Source organism: Heliangelus exortis, chromosome 10 (assembly GCF_036169615.1).
Source record: "Heliangelus exortis chromosome 10, bHelExo1.hap1, whole genome shotgun sequence".
NCBI classification, from domain to species: Eukaryota; Metazoa; Chordata; class Aves; order Apodiformes; family Trochilidae; genus Heliangelus; species Heliangelus exortis.
The window spans coordinates 22,105,155-22,130,301 of NC_092431.1; the positions used below are offsets into that span (position 1 = coordinate 22,105,155).

The following is a 25,147-nucleotide window of genomic DNA, read 5'->3' on the forward strand; positions in this document are numbered from 1 at the left end:
GGACCTTTAGTGGTGGCATCTTTCTTTTTCTTGTTCTGCTAGAAAACCAAAAGTAACCCAAAAACAAGACTTCCATTTCAGTCTGGTATCTCTTCAGACACAGACAGGTTGCACAGTCAGAGAAGAAGGAAGAATTGTGTCCTCAGTGAATGCTAATCAGCAATAATCAGCAATTTTCTTGAAAAGAAACCAGGGAACAACACCCAACGGCTCAGCCAGGGTGCCTATAGAAACTACAGCTCCTTTACTTTGTTTCCATCACTATGACAAGCACCCTTGTTCAGACTTCACAAAGGATATAAAAGTCTTCAGTAAGAAGGTGCCATTCTTCTACAGGCACTACACTAACTGTAACCACAAGAAGCACAACCTATTTCTGCTTTGCACCCCTCCATCCCTTGACAACACTTTTCCTGGAGAGCTGGCAGACCAGTGAAGCAATACCATGGAATAACTCCCTGTTGGTGTGCTAAGTCTATGTTCTGCTAGCAAAATGCACACATGAGCAAGAAGACAACCAAACCACAATTTATTTCCCAAACAATAAAAGTGATTTATCTAAGCACACTCCAGCACTGCTGAATCTACCTAAGACATACCTTTCATTTAAAAAATTAAGTTTATCTTGATTTCTGTGGCACAGAACCAAATGATACTTTACGAGTGATGTCGCCTGTACCCAGTCTTTCTGATTTAAGAATAACGTTTGCATTCTAACTCCCCTGCAAAATGCATTGTTTCCTAGGACAGGAAGGGAAGTTCAGAGAGCACAAGGAATAGGAATCAGTGGGAAAATCTAAGACAAAGACAGTTATGTTTCCTCACACTCACTCAAATGGCATTTCAGTGCAGGAAGACAGAGAAGTTCAGATTTGAGATGAAAAAAGTACTAAGCACTAAAGCATGTATTTAAAGACTTTACAACACTCCAGTATTAAATATATGAAAGAATGGTGTTACCATTTTTTTTAATAAAAAAATAATTTTATAGGCTAGCACAGAATACTTGCATTCCTTAGTAAGACTAAAGTAAACGGCCTTTTTATAAGTGGAATAACATGTTCCAAGGTGTGTGCTTGCCAGTTACATACACCTCATATGTTGACTGATGAACACACACACCCTGGTGTGTGTTCTAGCTTACCCATCTCTCATGACTTGCTGTTAAGTAATGGAGTAAGACTTGCCCTGCAAACTGGCTAAGTCTGCCTCCTGTTGCTCAGTGACTTCTGCAGAAAATATCCACTACTAAGAAAAAAACCTTCTGAAATGGTGAAGCTATCTGCAGCTGTAAGTATACTGTGCCTGCAAGGCCCAACTCTGTGATAACCTCCATTTGCTGTATCATTGTCAGCCACATGTTTTCCCTTAGGCTGGCTTGTAATTCAGCATTTTCCACCATGCACTGTTTCATCCTGCAAAGAAATGGTCCTCCTTTCAGACTGTTCTTTTTCCATACTAGCTTGTTACTCTCAGTGACTGCCTGCTTAAGTTTCCTCCTTATAAATAGATGGGCATGCTCACGTTCTTTCCACACAATGACAAGATGCCCTGTGGCATGGAGACAGCCTTCTTTTAGAATTATTTTTCTCTTTAACAATATTTTTTTAATATTTTGTTTTGCTTCCACATAAGATCCTCTTATGCTTGTTATATTGTGTGATGCTCTCTCACAATTTCCTATTTCTAGTAAAAGTCCAATTGTGCTTGTAAGGATCCATCTGCAGGTAACAGCATGTACTGGCAGGGCAAAGGCCTTTCCTGTGTTACCTCTTTATTGCAACACAGCACAGACCCCTTCATCTAATCTAAAAATTTGCATCTCCTTTATGAGGTCTAATACCAAAGAAATTATATTATATAGGAGCCATAATTTCTGATGACACTGCTATTCAAAGCAACAAGAATGAAGACTGAGGTTAAAGAATTGTCCAAGATTCTAAGAGGACTTAGCAAACAGATAATATTCAGTGTAAATAAGTGCAAAACAATGAACATGGGAAAATGAATCTTTCCTTCATATGTAAATGGATGGGCTCCAAGATGAATCATTAACACTTCTAGTTTTAATAGAGAGTGATGAAAACTTTAACAGTTCTTGGCAGCGGTCAAAAAAGCAAATAAAGTGTTAAAATTCAGAACTCCTAAGAAAAAAGTAAAGACAAAACAGAAAGCATCACTATGCACCCATACAGATCCATGTCCCACCCACACCCTGCAGACTGCCTGCAGTCCTGGACCCTTTCTCCCAGGTGGATGTAACAGATCTGGAAAAGGTGCAGGGAAGGGCAGCCTAACACTGGAAAGGAAACCACCTTAAAAGTGTGCAACCAAGCAATGGAACTGCACGCCAGCCACCTCACCCCTCCAAGCTGCACTCCACTATGATACCAGTGATATGTGTGATGCTGGGCTTTCCATTTTGCTGTGATTTACTGAAACAGCTTCCACCCTATTACTAGGGGACAGGTAAATGCCAGCACAATATGGAAGTCACTCAACATTTTACATTATAGGATCATGCCCTGCGTAGCTTACACTACTCCGAGTTTTGACCTTCTTGTCCTTTGGAAGCTGGCTGGCTGCCTTCCACTGATTTGTTTTGCAGTGTTCCAGTCAAAACATTTCAGCTGTTGCATGAGAAGGAGACCAGGGAAAATGCCACTTTATTTACAGTTTTTTTTTTAAATAATAAAAATAACATTATTTCCCCCAAACCTCTGGAGGGATGTCCTGAGACCTGACCACATTGGAAGAACTTGAAACATTTTAATTTCAAAAAGCTTTGTGAGGTTTCTTGACATTTTGCAGATACATTTTCCAAGTTTTGACCACTCAACTATTGATCCTGCCAAGGCCAAAGAGTCTGAAAGCCATGCTGGACGCAGGCTCCCAAAATCACAGCAGGAAAATGACCTTTTCCTTTATCAGAGTCCCCTGAATGTAGTCAAGCTGGAGGAGGAGAAAGAGGACACCAGAGCTAGTTCCACAAGAAAGTAGAGGTGATTGTAATGACTTGCAAAAATAGTTTTCTAAATACAATATAATTAATCATGCACAATGAATAACACATTAATTAGCATTAGATTGCATTATGATGCACATACATAAAAAAGAATTCAGACTGTGCACATAGAATCTTCTACAGCAGTGCTTAACTCATGGGTACTCAGTACTCTCTCTGATGGTATTTTAATCTAGCACAGACAAAAAAATACAAACGTTCTGTGCATCCACAAAGAGGAAAGCTGGGCAGAAGACCAACAGCAAAGCAAGACCTAAATGTGTCCATGGCTACAGCCCAAGTCCCATAATCGTGGCTGTTCCTCCAGCTTCTGTAGCTCACAGCTCTACACTAACATCCTTTACAGAGTCACTCCCATAAATATTTAAAAAACAAGACTTTTTAGAATGTCTTCCTTTACTGTTATCACTGCCCTAATGAAGTTCTTAAACATAATAAGACTCCTACCATCCAACACACTGACTGTGAAGTGTGCTGTGCTTGTCTGCCACAAAGCCCAGTCTCCCCATTTACAAGCCACCAAGGCCCTGACAGCTCCCAGGGACACTGCCACAGGGACAGAGCCAAGCCACAGCTCTCTGGAGAGCTGCTCAGCTCTAGCCCTCCCCTGCATAACCCAAGTACTGACACAAATTGGGAAGACTGAATTGAAGGGAATTAGCAGGAGGAGGCTATCACCACACAGATTGTTCTAAAGTAATTCAAGAAGGAAGTGAAAGCCCAAACCTTTCTAAGCACACACAAGTTTTAGCAGTTAAAACTTGCTGTACACCTACAGGAATCTTAGTCACAAAATTAGTGTTACTTCTCTAGGTAAAGTTTCATGCTTTGTCACTAAAGCCACAGAATAATAGAGATGACATAACTCAACACTTAGGAACTTATACCCACTCTATGTGTACTGCTCAAATGCACCTCATTTATAGAAGCAGGATTCATTTTATCCACATATGTTCCCATGCTGTGTTACAAATGCAGTGTCACTTCTATGTTACTGTTAAAAATCTTCTGAATTTCCCACTTGCTTGACAACCTGGAGTCTTTTTAACATGCTGCACTCTTCATCTGGACTTTGAGAGTCTTGGAGGTACCAATAAGAACCAACTGCGGCCCTTGGCCTTCACTTTCCCATCCAAACGAGTTAAATATGCTTATTCATGTACATTTTCTGGCATGTGTTGCCAACAAGTTTATGAAAGTATTAGTGATGCTAAAATACATGACTGAGTTGATGTAAGGAATACTTGACACTATAAGGAATAAGAGCAGGTGTATTTTTTCTGTTCAATTTGAAGTAAAACTATTGCATTTTTATATATATATTGTTTGGATAGATATTTTCACGGACAAACTAAAGCCAACTTATCCTGGCCCTATAGTATATCTACTAAGGGAGAAAATATGCAGCCCAGCAAGTTTTCTCTCCAATCCTTCTTTTCAGGCAAGTAATAAATCTTGAGTGAAAAAGTCACTGTGCTCTTCAGCTGTCACCACTAAGATTTTGTTTTTAAAAACCATAGCAGCCTTAAGGCTGATTTACTGCTCAGCCCTCCACACTCTGACAATCGAATAGTTGGAAACAAAAATCACTTGTGCACACCTGGAAATATTTTATTTGCTGTACTCATAAGAAAACAAAGTTTTCATCAGTGAGGAAGGAGGAGGGGGAAGGGAAAGAGAGAGATTCAGGTGAATCTTAAAACCTAGTTCTTGACTTAAAGAGAAACTTCATTCCTAACAAAAGAAGACAGAAACTACCTCTACACTCAAACTGAGTGCCCTGGCTCTCTGGGGACTATGTGCTCACTACACAATCCAGCATCAAATCATCAACTTGGAGGTCCTGGCCCACAAACAGAAGTGCTCATCAGCTGAGTCTATTTAGTCATTTCAGCTTGGCAGGTGAAAAGAATGTGTGCCAAATTCTAAATCATTTTATTCACCCTTTTGCTCTTTTTTATTGACACTCTCTATTAGCCTGAAGTGTAAGCAACTGATATTAATAATGACAAAATTAGACCTTTGAGAAACAGCTCCTTTCCAGAGCACCTCTCTGCTCCAAACAAAACTGTCATTTAAATAAGATTAAGGATAAAAACCCAAACACATTCCAGAGAAAACCAAGTGATGGAAAATGTGATGATGCTAAGATTGCATAACAATTTTAGAATATCAGATCCTCTTTCCAATGGCATGTAGTTTGAGATATTTTTTCCCTAAAGCTTTATTTTCTGAAAATTTATTATATGTTTCAGAGCAATCTTGTCTTCAAAGAAATCCCACATCTTCTGTTATTTCAAAGAACCATACTTACACCCAGGCAAAATGATTTAAGCACTCGAAGTCCTGGCTGACTGGAAAGGAGACCCAACAAAATCTCACTCCTTATTTTTAAGCTCAGGGTTTTACAAGAATATGAGTGCCCTTTGACAAGCAGAGAGGCACTACAACATTTAAAGTAAAAAAATAATTAGTGTTTCAGTAGTGCTGAGAGACATGGACTGCAGTTGAGAGAAATGCAACTGCATTTAAAACAAAAAACTGGATATTCACATTCCCTCCTCCAGAGCCCCAAAGCAGGTGGGACCTGGGACCTTCTTTCACGCACACCTTAATTAGGGGGCTTCCCACCTGAGTACTTGGGACAGAAAGAAAAATAAAATCAATGTTCTCCGTCACAGTTCCAAGTACAACTCTCTGTGTGTTCCCATACCTAAAGCAGCAGGGAGTGGTGGGATGGTTTGCTGAGAAGACAGAGCCAGGCACTTTTCAGAGGTACAGGGCAGGCACAAGTTACAGCAAGCTAGACTGCTAGATTTAAGGAAAAATATCCTCCTGGTGAGGGTGGTAAAACAGTGCAACGAGTGTTCAGAGGCTGTGAAATCTCCATCCTTGGAGAAACTCAAAACTCCCCTGGAGCTGCCAACCTTACCAAACTGCCTAAGCAGGAGGCTGGACCAGAAGACCCCCAGGGGCCCATTCTAACCTCCAGTATTTCACCATCTTGGATCAAATGGGGGGCTGGAGGGTGTCACAGGGGGAAATGTACATGACTGATGGACTGTGGGGCTTGTAACTACAGTTCTACCCTGTATTTGGGAAAACTGAAATCCTACTGAGTCAAAGCTCTAATATAGGAAGACCATTTAGTCAGATGGATCTGACCAATGGAAATCTCAGAGAATCAAATATGTAAATAGGGAAATATGTGGTACAGAGTTAAGTTTGTGCCACTGCCTCCAACTGCTAAATGTGCTTGTAGCATCACCTGCTTTTTAACAGAACATACACATTTCAGACAATAATGAATATATATGCAAAATTCTTTCCTATTCCTTTTAACCTGCAAAACCACAAACCTAAATATTTGAATTTCTTCCATAAGCCTTCAGAAAGACAGAACTTTGATGTTTCTAAAGAGGAAAGATTATTTACTTTTGCTGCAGGCAAGAAATCATGATTTCTTCACTGATTCTGCCAAATGGCCTTCTAATGCATTTTTTCTTTTTATCAAAACAAGTCACTTTAAATTAGGGTTGTCCCATAATTACATAGTAATCAACATTTTGAGGGTCAAATCAGCCATGGGGTAAGGGATTTTTATTCCCTTTCCTCATGCTTGGCAGTTGCTAGGAAGAATATAGGCTGCAGTTTTGTTTTATTTTGTTCTCCTAAGCAGAACAGACAACTCAGTCAAGGAGCAAGGCTGGCAACACATCATCTCATTAATCTTCATTGGTCCTATCACATCCTCTCATTCTTATGCAAATAGTGTATTTGAGGATACATCTTGTCCTCACTCCAGGATGAGGAGAAGTGAAGCTGTAAGGAGCACCAGGATGAAATCCTATACCACAGGCCATCACTTCACTCAGCACCTTGTGTTTTATTTCCCAACTAATGTGTTTGACATTCAAATTTGACCCAGCAGGAGGCAAAACTATCTGATGCCACAGCACATGCACCTTGCTTCCTGTGCTAAAACATTCACCAAGATCCCTGGGGATCTGACAGTCTCTCTTCCTTCCCTGTACATTTGCTAATGGAGATGGAAACGCTGATTAAAAGGAAAAAAATATATTTGCATAGGAAGGTAATGATCCGCAAATTTACCCTTCTCACCCAAGAAATAAGCCCAGTTCTAAAAGGCTAGGAAAACAGGTTCCACTGAAAAAGAAAATAAGGTCAAACAAATCCTGATGAATTGGTCTGGCTTTTTTTCCAAGGAAATCTGTCAAACTACACTGCAAAGCTTGCCCACGTGTGTGTCTCAGAATTACATTTAATTTCAAGCTAATCAAACACACAGTGTTCACACTGTTTTATTCAAGGTTTGTGGGGATGAGCAATCTCTTGTTAGGCCTACTCATCCATGGGAAAATACAGCCAAGCTCTGAATTGTAAACAGCTCTATAAAGTTACTGCAAAATATTCTAGGTATGAAAAAATCACTCCTGAATTGGTTAGTTATCAAAAGCAGAAAGCATTTTTCCAATTATTTACCATAAATTCCACTTACAGAATGAAAAGTAAAAGGGAAGTTTTTACCATTATTACTGACACAGAGAATTTTGTTTCTGTATCACTTTCAAAGACTGTTCAGAACATCTAGTTCCAGGACATTTCCCTTCCAAGGGGAATCATCTTCTGTGTCACACATGGCTGAAAACAGTATCTGCTATTTTGTTTTCTTCTGAGAAACAGAAGCTGTCCCCAAGTACTTCCCCCATCCCATAAATTGGATGCAAAGTAGCCAAGTGGACACGGCTCTAAGGCTGGAATAATATCTCATTGCAATCGCAGCATCTTAGAGAAATTACCTTATTAATAGCCATTTGTAACAACTCAAAACAAATTTAGCACTAAGTAACTTTATAAAGTCTGTTCAGAATCACTGTAGTGTTTGCAGGATGATCAAGTCTGCAGAGGGCTCAGGGGAATCCCCTTACATTTGATATTCCCATGTGCTGGTCTCAAATTACAGAAAATTAATCATCACATATTTGTCAGTTAAGAAGCAGCTGCATAAATGAAGATGCTGATGGATTATTTTGTAAGCATACAGTGTAAAACTTACAGAGCATGCATTCCTCAAATAGCTTTCAGTTTGAAAAAACAGAAGATAGTCACAAAAAGTACACCAGCATCTTCCCAGCAAGTTTTTCCTTCTCTTTACAGTCAAGACAGACTTGGGGAAAGAATACACAGGACACATTGTAATCTGACCACAACTGTGCTGTTCATGCTTAAAAGTTCACCACTCTCACAAAATTCAGATGCACAAAAGATGACAAATTTTTACTCATCGAATTCAAATAAAAATTTCAGTCCCAGGCTAAGAGGTCTGGATTGGCATCAGAGACAGAGGCACTGTTGACAGATAGCCAGTACCCAAGGCCTTACCCAAAAGTTCTTGGTATCTCAGGGTGGTACCTATGAAAGTACATAACCCATGGCAGTACTGTCCCAGTATAGCCAATACTTGAAATAAATACTGTCCCAGTCTCCCAACACTTCACACAAAACATAAACAGATTTTTTTCAAATTCAGCTTAGTCTGACCCCAAGGAACAGTCAAAGAAAAGTGAAATCAATATGACAAAAGTGGAACCTTGAAAATTTCAGTTTTGCACAGACATGTTTTCACTGATGAGTTTTATTGTGTTTACTCTTTGCTAGCTCCTTTTTGCCATGGCAGGCACACAGATCAGTGCATAAGATCCAAGTAAGCATTTGCCAGGATACCATAAGCTGTGTGGCTTCCTTCAGTTCCAAAGGAAAGAGGTTGTGCTCTGGAGCAAAAATACAACTGTTGGGTTTTTTTCTCAAGACTTCACGTGTCTATGAATCTTACTTTAAAAGTGTGCACTTCATATGAATGCTCCAAGATAAACAGAAAATACTATCCAAGAAACAGCTTAAAATGGGAGAATTTGTTAACATAAAAAAATTAAGAAACTTATATGAAACTCTAGGACAAACCAGGAAAAATAAATTTCATTAGCTTGTCAAATTAATGAAAAGTTGTGGAATAAAGAACCTTAGCAACTCTACAAAATGTATCTCAAGGGAAATCCCTTCAGACTGGCCTGTCTACTGTACTTAGTTGTGAGAAGACACAGCGGTGGTAGATTGTTTTAAACTGGATTTTCTAGAGGGCTGCTGGGTTGGTTTTGTGTTTGGAGGTTTTCTGCAGTAAGTGCAGAAAACCCTCCTGCTTTTACAGACATTAAAATGTTCTTGTTGCTCCAGCAGAGCTGCCACAGGATCTAAGGAGAAATCACAGTGTTTACAGTTGGAAACTGTACTGCTGGCAGCAGGCTAATGGCACTGAGGAGATATTTAATCCTTTGAAAGGAAGTAACTAATGAAACCAACAAACTCCAGCAAACTCCTGCATAAACAAACACAACGGAAGCAAAAACCACAAGAGCAGTTTGACAGAAATGTTGTTGTACAAGTTCAATGAGCCTGATTTAAGGAAAAATTTCTTCTAGGAAATAGATACTTATGTCTATCACAAAACATTTTGTTTCTGTTAAAAACTCGGGGGGGTGGGGGACAGACATAATTCTTTCCTCTGCCTCGTCTTCACGTTCAAACTCCTACTCTTAAACATTAAACTGATTAGTCAACAGTTTGGAGGGTAAAAACGAATGGAATTATTCCAAAATGTGGTCTTCTCCAGAGAACAGGATATATGAGAGCAGATCTATCCGTACCTTGTCTATCATGTCCGGTCTGTTGGTGGCTGCCAAGACTGTCACGTCCTTCAGCTGCTCTATCCCGTCCATTTCCGTCAGCAGCTGAGCCAAGACACGGTCTGATACACTGCCAGCACCTGAGGAGCTGATTGAACAATAAATAAATTTTAGAAAGTCACAGCACCAGTGCCCCTTCCTAGAAAAATGCAAAAATCAAAAAATACACTGTTCTTTTCAATATAGAGGGATCTATCTTCTCATTTTAATTCTCTCTGATCTCTCTTTTCACCTTTTTCTCTCTTTTCCCCAAAACGGTATCAGTCTTGTGAAGTGAGTAAATGCAGATCAGAGAATGAGTCCTTTGAAAGATTTCTTGGTACTCAGTAAAGTAGCTAAGGATTTTTTTCTTATTTCCTGGCAAAGTACATTGTAAAGATTTTAACACGATGTGGATGTCTGAAATAAACATTTTAAGATAACTGAATTCATGCAGCTTCCTTGCTAGTCAGAAAACTCATTTTTAGCACTACTCAAGTTAGTGCTTATGCCACCCCACGAAGTATGAAAAATTAGGTAGTTATGTATTTTGCAGACTTGATCTACATTATGTTATCCCCATCAAATGAGAATAAATTGAGTGTTGACCAACTGCCCCATAATAGCATTGTCAGTCCTTTAACTCAGCTGATTTTCCAGACACCAGGAAAAAACCACAAGACTGAGAAACTGAAAACTCCACTTTTTAAATCACCAATATGTGAAAAACCCAAACAGAGAAGGCATAAATTATTCTAGGCATTTTTTCTTTTCAGTTTGGAATTAACTCTGGTAACTTGCAGTATATGGAAAATTTGCTTAAATTACTTAACTGTATGTAAAAAAACCATTCAAACAATAAAATCTGTTATTTTTGTTAAAGCTTCTAATATCTTAAAAAGAGTAACCAGAAGATTTACACATAATCTTTGACACAAAGCTGTGTGTGTGTGTGTGTGTGTATTATCACATATATCAGCAAATGCAGAAGACAATGCATAAATCAAATCAAGAGACCAAGCACATACATTGTGATAAACAAAATATCTCATTAACAGTTGTGTTCTTTATATACTCCTTCTAATTCTCCATAGAGAAGTTATTTCTAAAACATTATTACAAAGAGGTGACTGCACACCATCTGATTTTTTATTTTTGAGAGGACAATAGTTACTAGGACCACACTCATACATCAGCAGATGCATGACACAGATGATGTATATGTGTTCCCTGCAGCATCCAGCTCTATGCATATACTGGGGGGGAGGCAAGGTGAGAGTAGACAATGGTTCATCCCAAAAGTTCATTTTGCTGAGCAGGGGCAGGGAAGCTGAAGCAGTGTGGGGAAAGTGGCTGGAAGTTGTCAGATAGTGCCAAAAATAGGTGTGTTTTTCCTCCTGTGCCAGAAACCAGGAGCCCTGCCCCTGGCACACACCAAAAGCCTTGCTGCTTTAGACACAACATTCCCTTGTGGATGGCACACATGTACCCCTACATCTCCCTTCACCCTCAGGACTGCCCTTGCAGAGATATTCCTCCCTTCACTGCACATGGAAGGGGTTCATCTCTATATCCTTAAACTGACCCTTTTCAGTACAATTTGAAAAAAATTAATCTCTCTAATTGTTCCAGATCTCTCCAACGTCATACTAAGAAGCAAAATGAAGTCTGATTCTTGAAAAGAGACCAGCCTTCTCTACACAACATACATTTTTCTACTGTCACCCCAAATCTACATAGGATTAAGATAAGTTTTTAATCTCAATTTTTTTAAAGTCTTTTTCCAAATGTTCTCATAAATATTTATGCAGATATACAGGCACCTACACACACAAAGGCAGAACAATCATCCTGCTGAACGCTCTTTTGCAAAAAGAAATCCAAGGATTCAAAATGAGCTCTCCAGTGATTTCCAGCAGCTGGAGAACACTCAGGTACAGCTGCAGAGCTGTTCCATCCTGCACACACAGTGCTGCAGCACAACTCTGCCCAAAGTGCCCCCTGAATGCCCCAGAGTCAAAGCAACAGAATTGTCCCCACTGCTGCTGGGCAAATCTCCTCCAAGGGAATTCTGTAACTTTCCTATCCAGCAACTGGTTCTGTAATTTTCCAGTGCACAATAGGTAACTTATCAGACCCAGTCTGGAAAATATCTTTGAAGAGCTATAACAAATGCTGGCCAACAGAATATTTAACTTGCTAAGAAATATTAGAGAAGGGATTTGGGTTAGCTAGTCGTCAGCTTTTCAGTTTGCTGCAGCCAGGTTAGAAATTCCCAAGTGATATTAGAGCATTGCTGACATACCCATGGGTAATGGTCCCATTGACTTACAGAGGGCTGAGCACAATAAAACACTTCAGGTGTTGAAAAAGGACAGTAAATGCTTTTCAGAGGACACAGAGCTGAAAGGAAATTAAAATCAACTTCACAACATAAATTAGTCTCAGTAGGGATGCAGGCCTCCCATCTTGCCCAGCTTTCACATTTACTCAACTTTATAGCCTGTAGATTGCACACAGAAAAAGTTAAGCAAAGAAAAAAATAAATTCTAAGACTGGGACTGAAATGTTGTTATATGAGATGATCTGAAGTGAGAAGACTTTGGGGAAGATACAAAGCTTTTGGGTTTTTTTAAAGAAACAAAGAAGAAATATTTGTGAAGAAAGACGTCTAGAACGGATATTACATTTTTTCCCAATATAAACATTTCTCTCACATGCTTCAGACTGGGGAAAAGAAAATAAAGATGTGTTCATTCTGAAGAAACCCCCCACTGTTACAGGGGAATTTACACTGCAAAGACTTGCATGCAATTAGGGTATAATCACAAAATTGCAGTTAAACAATCACTGGTGGCATAATACTGCTCAAACAATGAAGGGGGATACCAGTGCATTATTAGAGGCTCAATTATTATCTGTTAAAAGTGGAGTTAAAAAAAAAAAAATTAAAACAACACACATAAAATGTATGTGTAATAAAACCAGTATGAAATGAAGAGATTTCTGGGCCTGTGAGACCAGGAATTCCCACTTTCAGTGCCTTTCTTTACATAGTTCACTATGCTGCCATATGAAGCACAATTTTTAGCACTTCAATGCATATTATTAATTCAAACCACTACAAATACTTCAGGCTTGGATGTAATTAAAAATTTAGGAGAGATATACAGCATTCATATTTTATCAGTTAAATATGCTGTCTATTAATAATAAAATTTAAAAAAAATGCCAACAAACCAAGCAAAAACCTCTTCAGTGCTAAGACAACAAACATTTCCCATTGCAGAAAATTTTCCTGCCTGTGTCATCAGGAAAGAAGATCCTAAACCCTTCTCTCCACCAGCACCCTACAATTAGATGTCATTTTCTATAAGCACCTGTATCAGGTGCTTATATTACCCACTAAACTGTTTCACATCTTCCCTGTTTCAAGAGCAAAATTTAAGTAATGTAGAAGGGAGATCTGCAGAGGGAACCTGAGGAAGGCTGGGAAATTCAAAGACTGGGTAGAACATTTAGCTTTATGGTCACCTCCAGGCCAAGATAGTGTTTTTCCAACTGTCAATTCACCATCTAAGTGCAATTCATGTCACTTGGCCTTTAACATATTAGATAAGGATAGAATAATAAAAGAACTCCTCGTACTCCTTCAGTGCCCTGGATCATTCAAGCACAATTTCTTAAAAGAGATGAAGAGCTCTGTGAAAACAGCAGTGTCAGTTACCAGCTGTCAGCAGGTAACTGTGAAACAAGTGGCCTATAGAGTGATGCAGAAACATCCTCATTATCCTCCAAAGTCATGCACCCAACCTCTTCCATTTGCCCGTATTTCTCACTCTTGCAGCTTCCAGAAGTTACTGGAAGTGGGCCCAGAAAAATGAAACACAATGGAAGGAGAGAAAAGGAGGAAAAGATCCAGTTTGAGACAGGTTTGGAATCAAAAGGCTTCTTCCAGAGGGCTTTCCCCAACCACATCTCCAAGTCCTTAAGTGTCCATCCATCACCCATTTCCATCTGCCTGTAACTGATTCCAGACACACATCCCTGACAGATGGACATTAAACCTTGCTTTCATCTGGCTCTGGCACTGACTGAAACAGGAAGGACGTCAAGAGTTCCCCTATTCTGTTAACACTGACTCTGCTTAAAGAAAAAAAAATGAAACCCCAAACACACACCTGATACACAGTAAAGTTCCCATTTCCTACCTTTTTTGTTTTCCTCGGCACATTCCTGGAAGTTAATCAAGGTGAAAACTGTAATCAGTCATGTCTACCAGGGGAGCAAGTATAGTTTAAGTTGGAAGTATTGCAGACCTAGAAGTAACTAACTAGACTAGATTGCATTTCATTATAACAATATTTAAGTATAACAGGCTCACTTTCATCTGGTGTAAGTTTCGTTTGGAGGTTTTTAATTATAATTACGTTCCCCTTGTATTTGATTTAAAATAAAAATAAACACAACCTTCACTGGTGATGGTCCTCACTCTGCTGGGGCCCATTCACTGTGGTTAAGCTGGCCTGCCACAGCTGGCACCAGACAGGGAACTGGGCACCACATATACCCACTTCTGATCCCTGTAGTCCTGGCATCTCTTTCAACTGATGCAAGAATCCAGACAGAGCCTCAAATGCATGTCTGTAGCTGAAAACTCCTGCTGCAGGTCAGCTTTGCTATGCTCTCACCAGCCCTACACTACACTAACAGTGCCTCTAAACCCTGCACATTTATCCATACACTTGAATGACTTCAAGAAAAGTGTTGGACAGATCCAGACCTATTTCCACTGATGCCAATGAATGCCAATAATTTTTTCTCTTGATTTCAAACATCCAAATTATAACACAGGCTGACACAAATACAAATTACGTATCACTCTGAACAAGTTAGCATCTACCACTTGTTTTGGCCTCCAGAAGTCAAATGCAAGGTACTGCTCTCATTCCTTGTCATTCCTTTTTTTCCCCTTTGAAAATGGAATTTATCTGTGTCTTTCACATCAGTCTATATTTCCCATATTACATTAAAGATCTGCAGTTAAGGGGGGGGAAACGTTTTGCTTCTGAAATACAAGAAAAGGAACAAATACATCTCTTGCCCAAAATCCTACTTATATAAACAATGTCCCATTTCCAAAGCAGAGAGATTTCTTCAGTTCAGCAGACTGTCTGTGCTGCATTTAAACAGAGCCACGTTCATTCATCACTTTCAAGTCTAATTACCAAGCCATTTCCCTCTTGGCAACATCTAACAGCCAGAAGAATTAGTTTTTACATGGTGAGGATACCAAGGGATAACAAATACCCAAAACTCTTTGCAGCTGTACAATTTGTAAAGCCTCTCAAGCTCTGTCTGGGGAAGGGGTTACTGCAAGGCAAACTTTGCTCCCCATGAGCTGCTGTACCTGGACCAGTCCTGCAGGTCTCACTTCAGTGCAGTCTCTCCTACCAAATGTCATAACAACACCTTTCAAAAGCAAGAATTAAAAACAGTCCTTACCAGCTTGTGGAAGGTAACACTAATTAGAACCACAGAGCAGTGAAGATGTTCCATGCCTCACCTCCCTCACCTCTCCAGGTGCACAACTGCTCCTGCTGCACATCACTGTGAAATATCAGCTTTGTTGTAGAGATGTCAAAGGGGGGGTTGCTAGAGCTTCTCCCAGATGACTAACTCATAGCAAAGGAGAATCCTCTACCAAAGGCCTTTCTGATACAAGGAAGATTTCCTATCTCAATAATTTTTCCAGCTGCAAACTCCTAGTGACACCTTGACTTCCTATCATCTTTTCTTCCACAGGATTATTCTTTAAAATCAAAAGCTATGCTTTACAATCAGCTATAGTAAATGCCTCCCTTTTTCTTTATGAACATTTCAACACAGATCAGGCAAAGAGGGGAAAATCTTCCAAAAGTGCTAGAAGCACAGTGTAACAGATTAAAATGCAGACATAAATACAGCTCAGATCACCTATCTTCACTACCACATTGGAAAACTGAGTCCATTCAGAATCACCCTCTCACGTTCCTTCATCAAGGACCTCCAGATTTCTCCATCAAGTAGCTGCTTCTTACACTATTCTGTTCCAGGCTGGCAGGTATTCAGCCCATATTTTTAATTCTTTGGTTAATATGTATTTGTTTTTTGTCTACATGCAAAATTGGGAGGTGGATGTGGATGGACAAGAAGAAAATCCTAGGAACTTAGTTCATATAGACAAACAATATGGAAATTCTTAGCACGCTGGATACCAAATAATCTTTTCAAAATACATTTTGACACTGAACAATGTCAATTTTGCTGACTTGAAGGTATTATTTCTTGTAACTGATAATGCACACAGATACATTTTGTAAGGAAAAACACTGCTATTCAAGACATATCCCTACATTAGGTAGGGTGTTTAGAGGCATGGCAATTATGAATTTATGGCTTGGGAATGTATAATAAATAAAACACTGAGGCATAATGGAATGCAGCTACAGTGTTCTTCATGGAATGAAGGCCTGTGCAGTGACAGAGATTCCATTACATTACACCAAACACTGCAAAAAAGAGAACTCCTTAGGTTTCTTCATCTACCTGTTTTATAATTCATTACAAATTCTATTACTTTATATGTGTGTACTGAGCAGAAGGGATTTAGTGATCTTTACACAGGCTGGGAGCAAAACATTTGTGCTGAAAACCCACAAGCCTTAGTAAAATATAAATAAGTAATAATGGGTTCATGAAGAGTTGGCAAACTGCTTTGAAGAGTGAAAGCATGAAGCAATTACTCAATGTTGTTTCACATCTGTAGGTAAGATCTGAACTAAGCATAAAACTACTCTCACAGCTTAACAGTTTGAGCATCTCTGCATCCCTGAACACGTCCTGCTCAGATCAGGAGACGTTAGCTGATGCACCACATTCTGCATAACGTCCACAGAATACTAATTAATACTTAAACTGAGAGGAAAAACTTTTACAAAGTTGTATCACAAAATGTTTCTCACTGCCAAGGCAGAGAAAACTAATTCAACCAACAGAGGGAATAGGGAGACAATATAAACAGGTGTTTCCTTGAAAACTTCAGTATGGTTAATAATAGTACAGGAAATGGACCTCCAGAGGCCACAAATCGTTGGTATCTCCAATGCATTTGCAAATTCCTACTGTGCAAAGTCAGCCTGTAAAAAAAGGCCATTTCTAATAAGTGCCTTGTCTGGTTTCCTACACCATTTAATTTCAGATGAATTTTATGAGAACACTGCTACATATTTTACCTCCCATCTGGTTCAGATTTGACAATGAAATATTTGTGTGTCCCACCCTGTTCTTTTTAAAGCTCCAAAACCAGATGTCTCCAGCACAACATGACTGCAGCAGGTCATACTACATTCTTCAGCAAGCTGTGCCAGCCCTCCTACCCCCCACAGACAGTTCCAGGTAAGATAAAATTGGGTTGTTTACTCCCTAAAAGAATAAAGCAAGCAAGCAAACAAACAAACCTCTAGGGCACTGTGTGAAAAGACTGATTAAAATGTACTATGGCTTATTCTTCCAACAGGTTTTATCTTGATGAAGTGGTGTTTCTAAAAGCTAAACATAATTAAGAATTGCAGCAGGGGAAGATACTTTTCCCCCTCTGTAGGCTTTATTCCAGCACACATTTTTGCAACTTCTCTATTGTGATAAGCAGGCAAGTGTTTCAGTGTGTATCACAGGGTGGATGGCATTTCTAGGAAGTTTGTAAGGGTCACATCTGCATATTCTGCATACGTGAAGGATGCAGACATCTTCGAGCAGATTTTGCATTTCCAACAAAAAATGCACTTAATTCTAAGCAGTTTCATAAGGCAGCTCTATGCTGCACATGATGCCACTTCCTAGAACAATCTGTATCACTGAAATGTCAGCACGACACCTTTTATCCTTAAGAGACAAATGGCTCTATTGCAATACAAAAGAATCTGCACAGATGTTGCAGATTTTTCTTATCCAGAAGAATTATGAAACTGTTGTGTCTTTAAACTGGATAAACATTTTCTACATGCAGGTATTTCATAGCTTTTCACACAATACAAAACAAGAAAAAAAGTACATGCTCACAACAAGTACCAGTATTTCATTAGATATTATCCTGCAAGACAGACCACTTGCAGAACCTGTCAAATCTCAAATGCTATAGCAGCAACTAAAACCTGCTATAACCCTACTTCAGACAAGAGCTACACTTGTCTAGGAATCATCACAAAGGAGAACATTAAAACCAGCATTGTTAGCTGCTTGCACAACAAATTAACCTTTTAGTGTCACACATGAAAGGACATAAGAACTCCCAAATCTTTTCATGAAGTTTTTCCCAGTGTGACAGAAAGTGTAAATATAAGTGTAAATACAGGCATATGAGGAGTCTACTTGAAAATTCCAGTGTTATATACCATAGGATCATGTGGTTTGCTTGATGGAGACAGTATATTAGGCTAGTGCAGCAGTCCTGGGAAAAGAAAGGAGTTAGGTACTGGAAACTGACACAAGATAAAACCTCAGTGAAAAGCCAAAGGGCATGAGAACCAGTAGAATCATTCCTACTAATGAGAGGAGAAAGGAGGAACTCCACCAGCTTACCTGTTTTGCCAAGTTAAATACAAGTCACAAATGCTATCCTTCTGTATCTGTAATGAACATATTTAATGAAATAATTCGAGACAGGTAATACACTTGTGATTGCACAATGCAAGAGTAATTTATCAGAAAATAACATCTGATTTTTGCAACAGGATTACTTACTTTCCCCTTTCAACTGCCAAGGCATCTATTTCATCAAAGAAAAGAATTGAAGGAGATACAGCTCTGGCTTTCCTAAAGATCTAGAAAAACAACAGTGAAGCTCTCAGTTTTGAAGGATGTAAAAATGTTTACAATGCTATCACCCCTTGCACACCTCAAAAGCTACAGACACACAAAGAAAAAAACACATCACAAAAAAACCCCACAAAACCCCAGACCTTTTAGAAGTTACTCATGGTACTGCACAATGCAGGCATATAGTGAAAGATGCTACTGGATCCCAAAGCAGACAAGCATTTCTAGGCTGGAATTCTAGGAGGAATTTTAAAAAGCACAAATGATGCTTTCTGCTTTTTTTTTTTTTTCTTTATTGAACTTGAACAAGGAGGGGATGTTGGTTTTGTGTGGTTTTTTTTTTAAAGTTTAAAGATAAGCTTATAAGCAGAGAAGAATTTGAATGTCAAGAAAGCTTAACAGATAACATTAACTAGAGCTTGCCCTTTCTCACCTCTCTCACTGCTCGTTCAGACTCACCAACATATTTATTCATCAGCTCAGGCCCCTGCAAAATTAAAAAAAAAAAAAATCAAGCAAAAAAGCTTCCATTAATGTTAAAAGTTAAAATGTTACATTAATGTACAAAATTATCTACATTTTTTTAAAAAAAAAGCACAAGTTATTAGCTTGTCCATTATCCAAAGGGCAGGTGAGATAAATGCAGTAGCCAGTCCTAGGTACCTAGTATACCAGGCAGGTAAAAGCAACCATACATGGGCTGGCTGGAAGAAGAGCACTGCAGTCCTTGCCCATAGGAAATATAAATGATGCAATTAGCATTGCTTCTTTTCATCAGCATCCACCCTTAAAGCAACTGCTGCAGTAGCTAAAATATCATCTGCAGGCTTTCAACAACTTCAAAATTTGAGTCTGTTGGATACTTGTGTGGAAACAGAATTATTCAGACACATAGCTGAAGCATGAGGGAAATAAAGAGAGATGGAAAAAACAAGGTAAGAGAGAAACACAAAGCCTTTCCCTATTATTCACTGTGGACACTGAAAAGGAGGAGCATGCAGCAGTTTGTGCAGAACAGGCTTGCAGCTTCAAGAAGCAGCACCCAGCTGCTCCAGACATTGCCATTCATCACCAGTACAGATGAGGAATTTGATGGCACAGGCCTAGCAAGTCCTTAAGGAACAACAGCACTGCCTTCTCCTTCTGTCCAGCTTTCTATACAACTGAGCTGATACCCTGATAAACCTCTGCAGATTCTACCCACAATTACACATTTTTCTTACTTTCTCTTGGAGCCTGTGGGTGTTCTCTTGCATGCCCTCATTCTCATAGGTAATCCTCATTACATTAGGATTCTCATGGAAACCAACACCATCTGTATCAGTGCCAATAGTGTACTCCCCCAGCATGACACAGTACCAACATGACATTTTCTTTTGTCCCAGCAAAAACAAAAAACTTAAAACCAAAACTATTCTCTTTGAGCTTTAAAGTACAATATAATTTCAGATGCTTAGAATTTTATTTTTAATTAAACATTAAATTATTAAGGCAACATCAAAGCAATAAATAGTGTTTAAAACGTTTCCAAAGAGAATTATTTTGAATGCATGGTTTTGCTGGAAGCTTTGACATGAAGTTTGTCTCCATTTTTCTCTTCATTAAGAGCAACTCCAGGTGAAAGACCACTATGTACTGGTGACCTGTGCCTCTTCATGGAGAATTTTGATGAAAGTTTCTTTGAAGGTCTGCTAGTTCACCACTCATGAGCGATACCAAAACTACTGTAGAGAACCATGAACTTTATTGCAAGCAGCTTGGAAATCTTATTATATATTCAAACAAAGGAAAAGACTCAAAAGGAAGAGAAAACACACACAGAGAGGAGGAGGAATTGCTATACATTTCATCTCATGCAAACACTTAAAAACCACAAGACAAAAACCAGAAATGTTCAAAGAAGCTAGATGCAGAAACTGAACTGGGCTATGTCTGCTCCTACCCAAGCCTCTGTCTCCAAAGGGCTGAACTTTAGAGCTGGGACATTCCCAAAAGAGAGGTCTGCATGACAAGCTGGCCCCCACAAAGTCACCTGCTGACAGCTGACATGGGTTACAACTTCCACAAAGCTCACCTTCTCTTTTTAGAAGCTCTACTTTGAAGTTGGAGGCCACTCAAGAAATAGCAGGAGGTTTTTTTTATTATTTTTCAATGCTTTTCTAATGATTTAAAAATCAAATTACATGAGCCCAACTCACTCAACAAGTTGACATTTGTTGAAACATCATGTTTGGCATAGTTCTCTTCTGCAAGAAGCCATCTTAAATACGAAGGGACACGAAGAAATAAAACTTGCTCCTGTTCCTTCTGATCATTTGCACAGCTACTGCAAAACCAGTAAAAGATTTGGAGCAGGAAATTGGCAGAAGTAGTTGTAGGCTTAGCCATGTATATAAGCACGCAATTTGTGATCTACAAACCAGACTAACAACAAACAATCTGTCAATTCAGGCCCACTGTATACTGCTGAGTTTTATTTACTCAGCCTCCAAGTAGAGTTTCCAGGTATACTCAGGACTAACCCATCCCCATTTACAAGATACTTTCCCTTGTATCATGAAACCTTCCACTTGCTTATAGACTGGATTGGATGTGGATTTTTTTTTCCCTTTGAAGATTTTTATTAAAAAAAAAAATCCTTGCATTTAAAATGCTATCAGAACACATGCTTTCAAAAGATTAACCACATAAAAAAATAAAACCCCTGCACACAGGCTGTGACATGAGATAAGCTCAGTACACACAGTTAGGACAGAAGTTCTCAAAGTCTTTTTAAACCATAAGAAGAACATTTGGTATCCCTGAAGTTAGAGTATCAGTAATTTTTCTAAGCTGTGCTTAACATCACTTGCAGATATTTTTCTACCTGAAAGAATGGGAAGTGACTTTCAACCGATAGGAAATTCAGTTGATGACTTCCCTCTAAATAATTCTGACAATCAGGTTGCAGGAGAAGCACACAGACAGCCAGCTCAGAGGAGTGAAGCTGGATCCCACCCCTACCAGTACATCTTTCATGAAGTTAAACCCAGGATTTTGGCTTCCTTTTTCCTTCTTTTTCAATGCATGTGAGATGATCTACAATAACATCAACTGATCTGGAAGTGACTCAGGCATTTTTTACTTAAGTCTTTTGGTACTGTAATTCCAGCAGCTAAATGCTATCCCATCCCTACCACAGTCAAACTAAAGCAACATCTGACTAAGGCTGACTGCAGGAAAGAGAGTTAACAAGACAAACAGTGAGACTTCCTTTATTTTAATAGTAAGTCTGTTTCTAATGCAAAGGTTGAATGTGTGACTTGGTAATTGGTTACTCTACAGAGAAAAATATTTGCTCAGAAAACGCATTATATGTTCTTGTTAAGAAATACTTTTTCTCTTTCTGTGCTGTTTAATGAGTTAATCTGCATTACTCCCAGCTTCTCTGCAGATGTAAACTACATGCTGAGAGCTGTGCACCATTTTAATTGCTTCCTCTCCCTCTGCCCTACATTCTGGAGGGCCTTCAAAACTTGTTGACACCTGTCTGGAGTTTTTAAAACTCCAGTTTCAACAGGTGTTTGTGGGCTCCCAAGTACCCAAGGAAGTAGGCTGGCAAAATATTGTCATCTTCAATCCTTGCAGTGAAACTGCTAAAAGCAGCATAATCAAACAGCAAAGGCAAATATAATATCCACTTCTCTTTACTGGCATGCCTCATAATTCACTTGTTTCCCATTTGCATTGACTGGTCAAATTGAATGACAACCTTTTGAGGCTTCTTTACACACTACAGAACCCAGTATTTGCAGCGTGGAATTAACTGACTGGAAACATTGAATTAAAATCACTGCATGCACCAGTGCCTTCAGAGAGGGCCCTCACTCTGCAGCACTCAAGCAGAGCTGCCACTCACACTACCCAGGATTTTGCATGCTTACAAAGTCCTGCACCAGCACAGGCCCAGCAGCAGCAAGTGGGATGTGAAATTCTGTCATGACACAGCTGAACCAGGTCAGCTGAACCATCCCACTCACCTGCCCTTCCACAGAGAAATGCCTTTGCAAGTCATTCCTGTTCATCTAGGATTTTCAGCACCCATTCCTATTCACTACCACTTCCAGCCACAGGCTATAGAGCTGCCACCCACTGCTGTGTCTAGGACAAGGCTTGGCACCATCAGGGAAGTGTCCACATGAGATCAAAATTCATACAGCAAGCTGACACGAGATCAGCCATCAGAACTGCAAGGTGTATTTGGCTGCTGGCGTGTCACCTCTCCAGAACACCCCACTCCACAAGGGATACTTTCACCTGATTGCTGACAAACCCTTAGTAACTGGGAAAGAGAGAGAAAAACTAAGTGCTAGTAAAAATTTATCTGGCAAAATGATTGAGAAGGGACAAGGACACAAAGACTTGAAAATCTGTAACTTGACTCATTTCCTGCCTGAACATTTGCTTTTGGGAAGCTTATGGTAGGAATGGATTAATGCCTGATTGCATTTTTCATTGAGTAAAACATCCAGTTCGCTTCACTATCTACTAATTAACTAACAAGTTACTGTAAATGTGTTATTTTGGATAATTTTGGAAATTCTACCAACTGTTTGCCAGAGTTTCTCATAGAACAACAATGCTTCTTCATTGTCATCTGAAATGTTTTGCCTAGCTAATTATATGCACCAAGCTTTCTTATTTTGTGCTTCTGCCCACTGAAATCCCCATCAAAAGGCTAAACTTTCCCCCAAAATTCAGAGACAGTTCTTCACAAAGCAAAGCAGTCGACCTTTCCAAGCCTCATTAATCTGTTTGAGCTGCCACAGCCAAGAGCTCGAAAGGAAAAGCAGAGGAAACTTCAACTGGAAAATATTTTGACGTAATTGACCCAGATGACAAACTAAGCTTAAGAACATGTCAAGCACAAGGAGTGGCACAAAAAGGCAACAGTGGGGTTACACAGGAAGTTAAATCAAACCAAAGTGAAGTCAGAGCTCTGAGAACAGTGTGTATTTTTGTAATTACTGCTAATTGAAAAAATGAAAAGATTCCTTAGGCTGAAGCTCTTAAGATAAAATAAAATGTCAGGAATATTTTCTAACCTCTTTTTTCTCTAATCATAGTTGGGGCTCCTAACCAATGCAAATATTTTAGATCATCAGCTCTACCATTGGTTTTCAAAGTGATAAAACATCATTAAACATTACTTACCAACATGGGTTGGTTTGGGGTTGGGCTGTTTTTTTCCTAAATATTGTTTCATCATGCTTATAAAAATCAGTGTGTCTCACTTACCTGACTTCCAATGGACTTCTCTTTTAGAGAACTAAATTTTCTGAAAATTGTTTTTTGTCTCTTTTTTGTCACTATCACTAACAGACAAATATTAAAAAACAATAAGCAGCAAGAGGAAAAATTATTCTTCCTAAACCATGAGCCACCTGAACTCTCCTGACTGAGTACACACATCCTACAGGCTACACAGCACACACTTTTCATCACAAATCCTTATTTGGGGCAGGAGAGACTGTGAGGAAAATTCAAGTCTGAAAAGTAAATTATCAAGAAACACACTCCCATTTCAAAAAGCCTGGTATCAGTTCCAGGGACAGATATTTGAGACATAACATAGAAATGGGAAAATTAACAGGATTACAAGCAAAAAAAAGAAAACTTCCCTCTCTCTCAAAAAAAAACCCCCAAACCACCAAACCCCAACAACAACAACAACAAAACACCTCTGAAAAACAAAATCCCACATATTCAGCTACTTTGGGTTTATTGCAGAAACACATGCAGTGGAAATTAATTCATGCCTGTTGTGCTTTAAGAAGTGCTACAATGATGTTTAGCACATTTAGTACATGATGGATGTCTCCTGTCCAGGAAGCAAATGTCAAGTTAGAGAAAGTGGGCTATGCTCCCTTCCTGGAGTCAACATATCCAAGGTTGGAGGAGATCCAGAGATGTGTTTCTTGAAACATCTGTACATTAAATATTCAACCAGTTCCAGGCCAAGAGATTGAAATTGACAGGGACTAAAAATCAGTTTCCCTGAGCCAGCTGCTTCTGCTGCAGCTCCATCATGAAGAAATGCTGCATTAGTGTAAAAACCATGTTCCATCAGTGCACTTTCAGATATCTCCTGTTCAGCATGAGCCATCTTCTATTTATGGACAACTAACAGCATTAGTAAAAATAGCTGATGGAGCTATGACTGATGAATATAGGACACTGACAATGTTTATTTTCAACTGTTTGGTTTTTTGTTTGGTTTTGTTTTTTTTTTTTTTCAGGCTGCTACCTTTTCCTCACCCTTTCGGGCATCAGTACTTTGGCCAGACAAAGAGGAATGTTTTCTTTTAAGCAGTGCTGGAGGAAAAGGTTACCTTGTTTACCACTAAGTCTGGAGTACAAAGAACTACTTTGTCTTTATGGAAGAAGCAGTAACCTTACTGTTTCTTAAGGGCTGAGGTTTCCAAGGCTTGGTCTTGTTGATGTGACTGTGACCCAGAGGCCTGTCGGCAAGACTGGGCAGAAGAGG

At 39.2% G+C, this 25,147-nt stretch overlaps 1 protein-coding gene across 1 annotated transcript in view; it reads right to left on the bottom strand.

Annotated features, from left to right (window-relative positions):
• Window positions 1-25,147, bottom strand: part of AFG2A (AFG2 AAA ATPase homolog A) — a 136,581-nt gene that overhangs the window by 84,750 nt on the left and 26,684 nt on the right. The window contains 3 exon segments of the mRNA XM_071753880.1: window positions 9,748-9,874; window positions 18,547-18,626; window positions 19,055-19,108. Of these exon segments, the coding sequence (XP_071609981.1) occupies window positions 9,748-9,874; window positions 18,547-18,626; window positions 19,055-19,108 (261 nt within the window).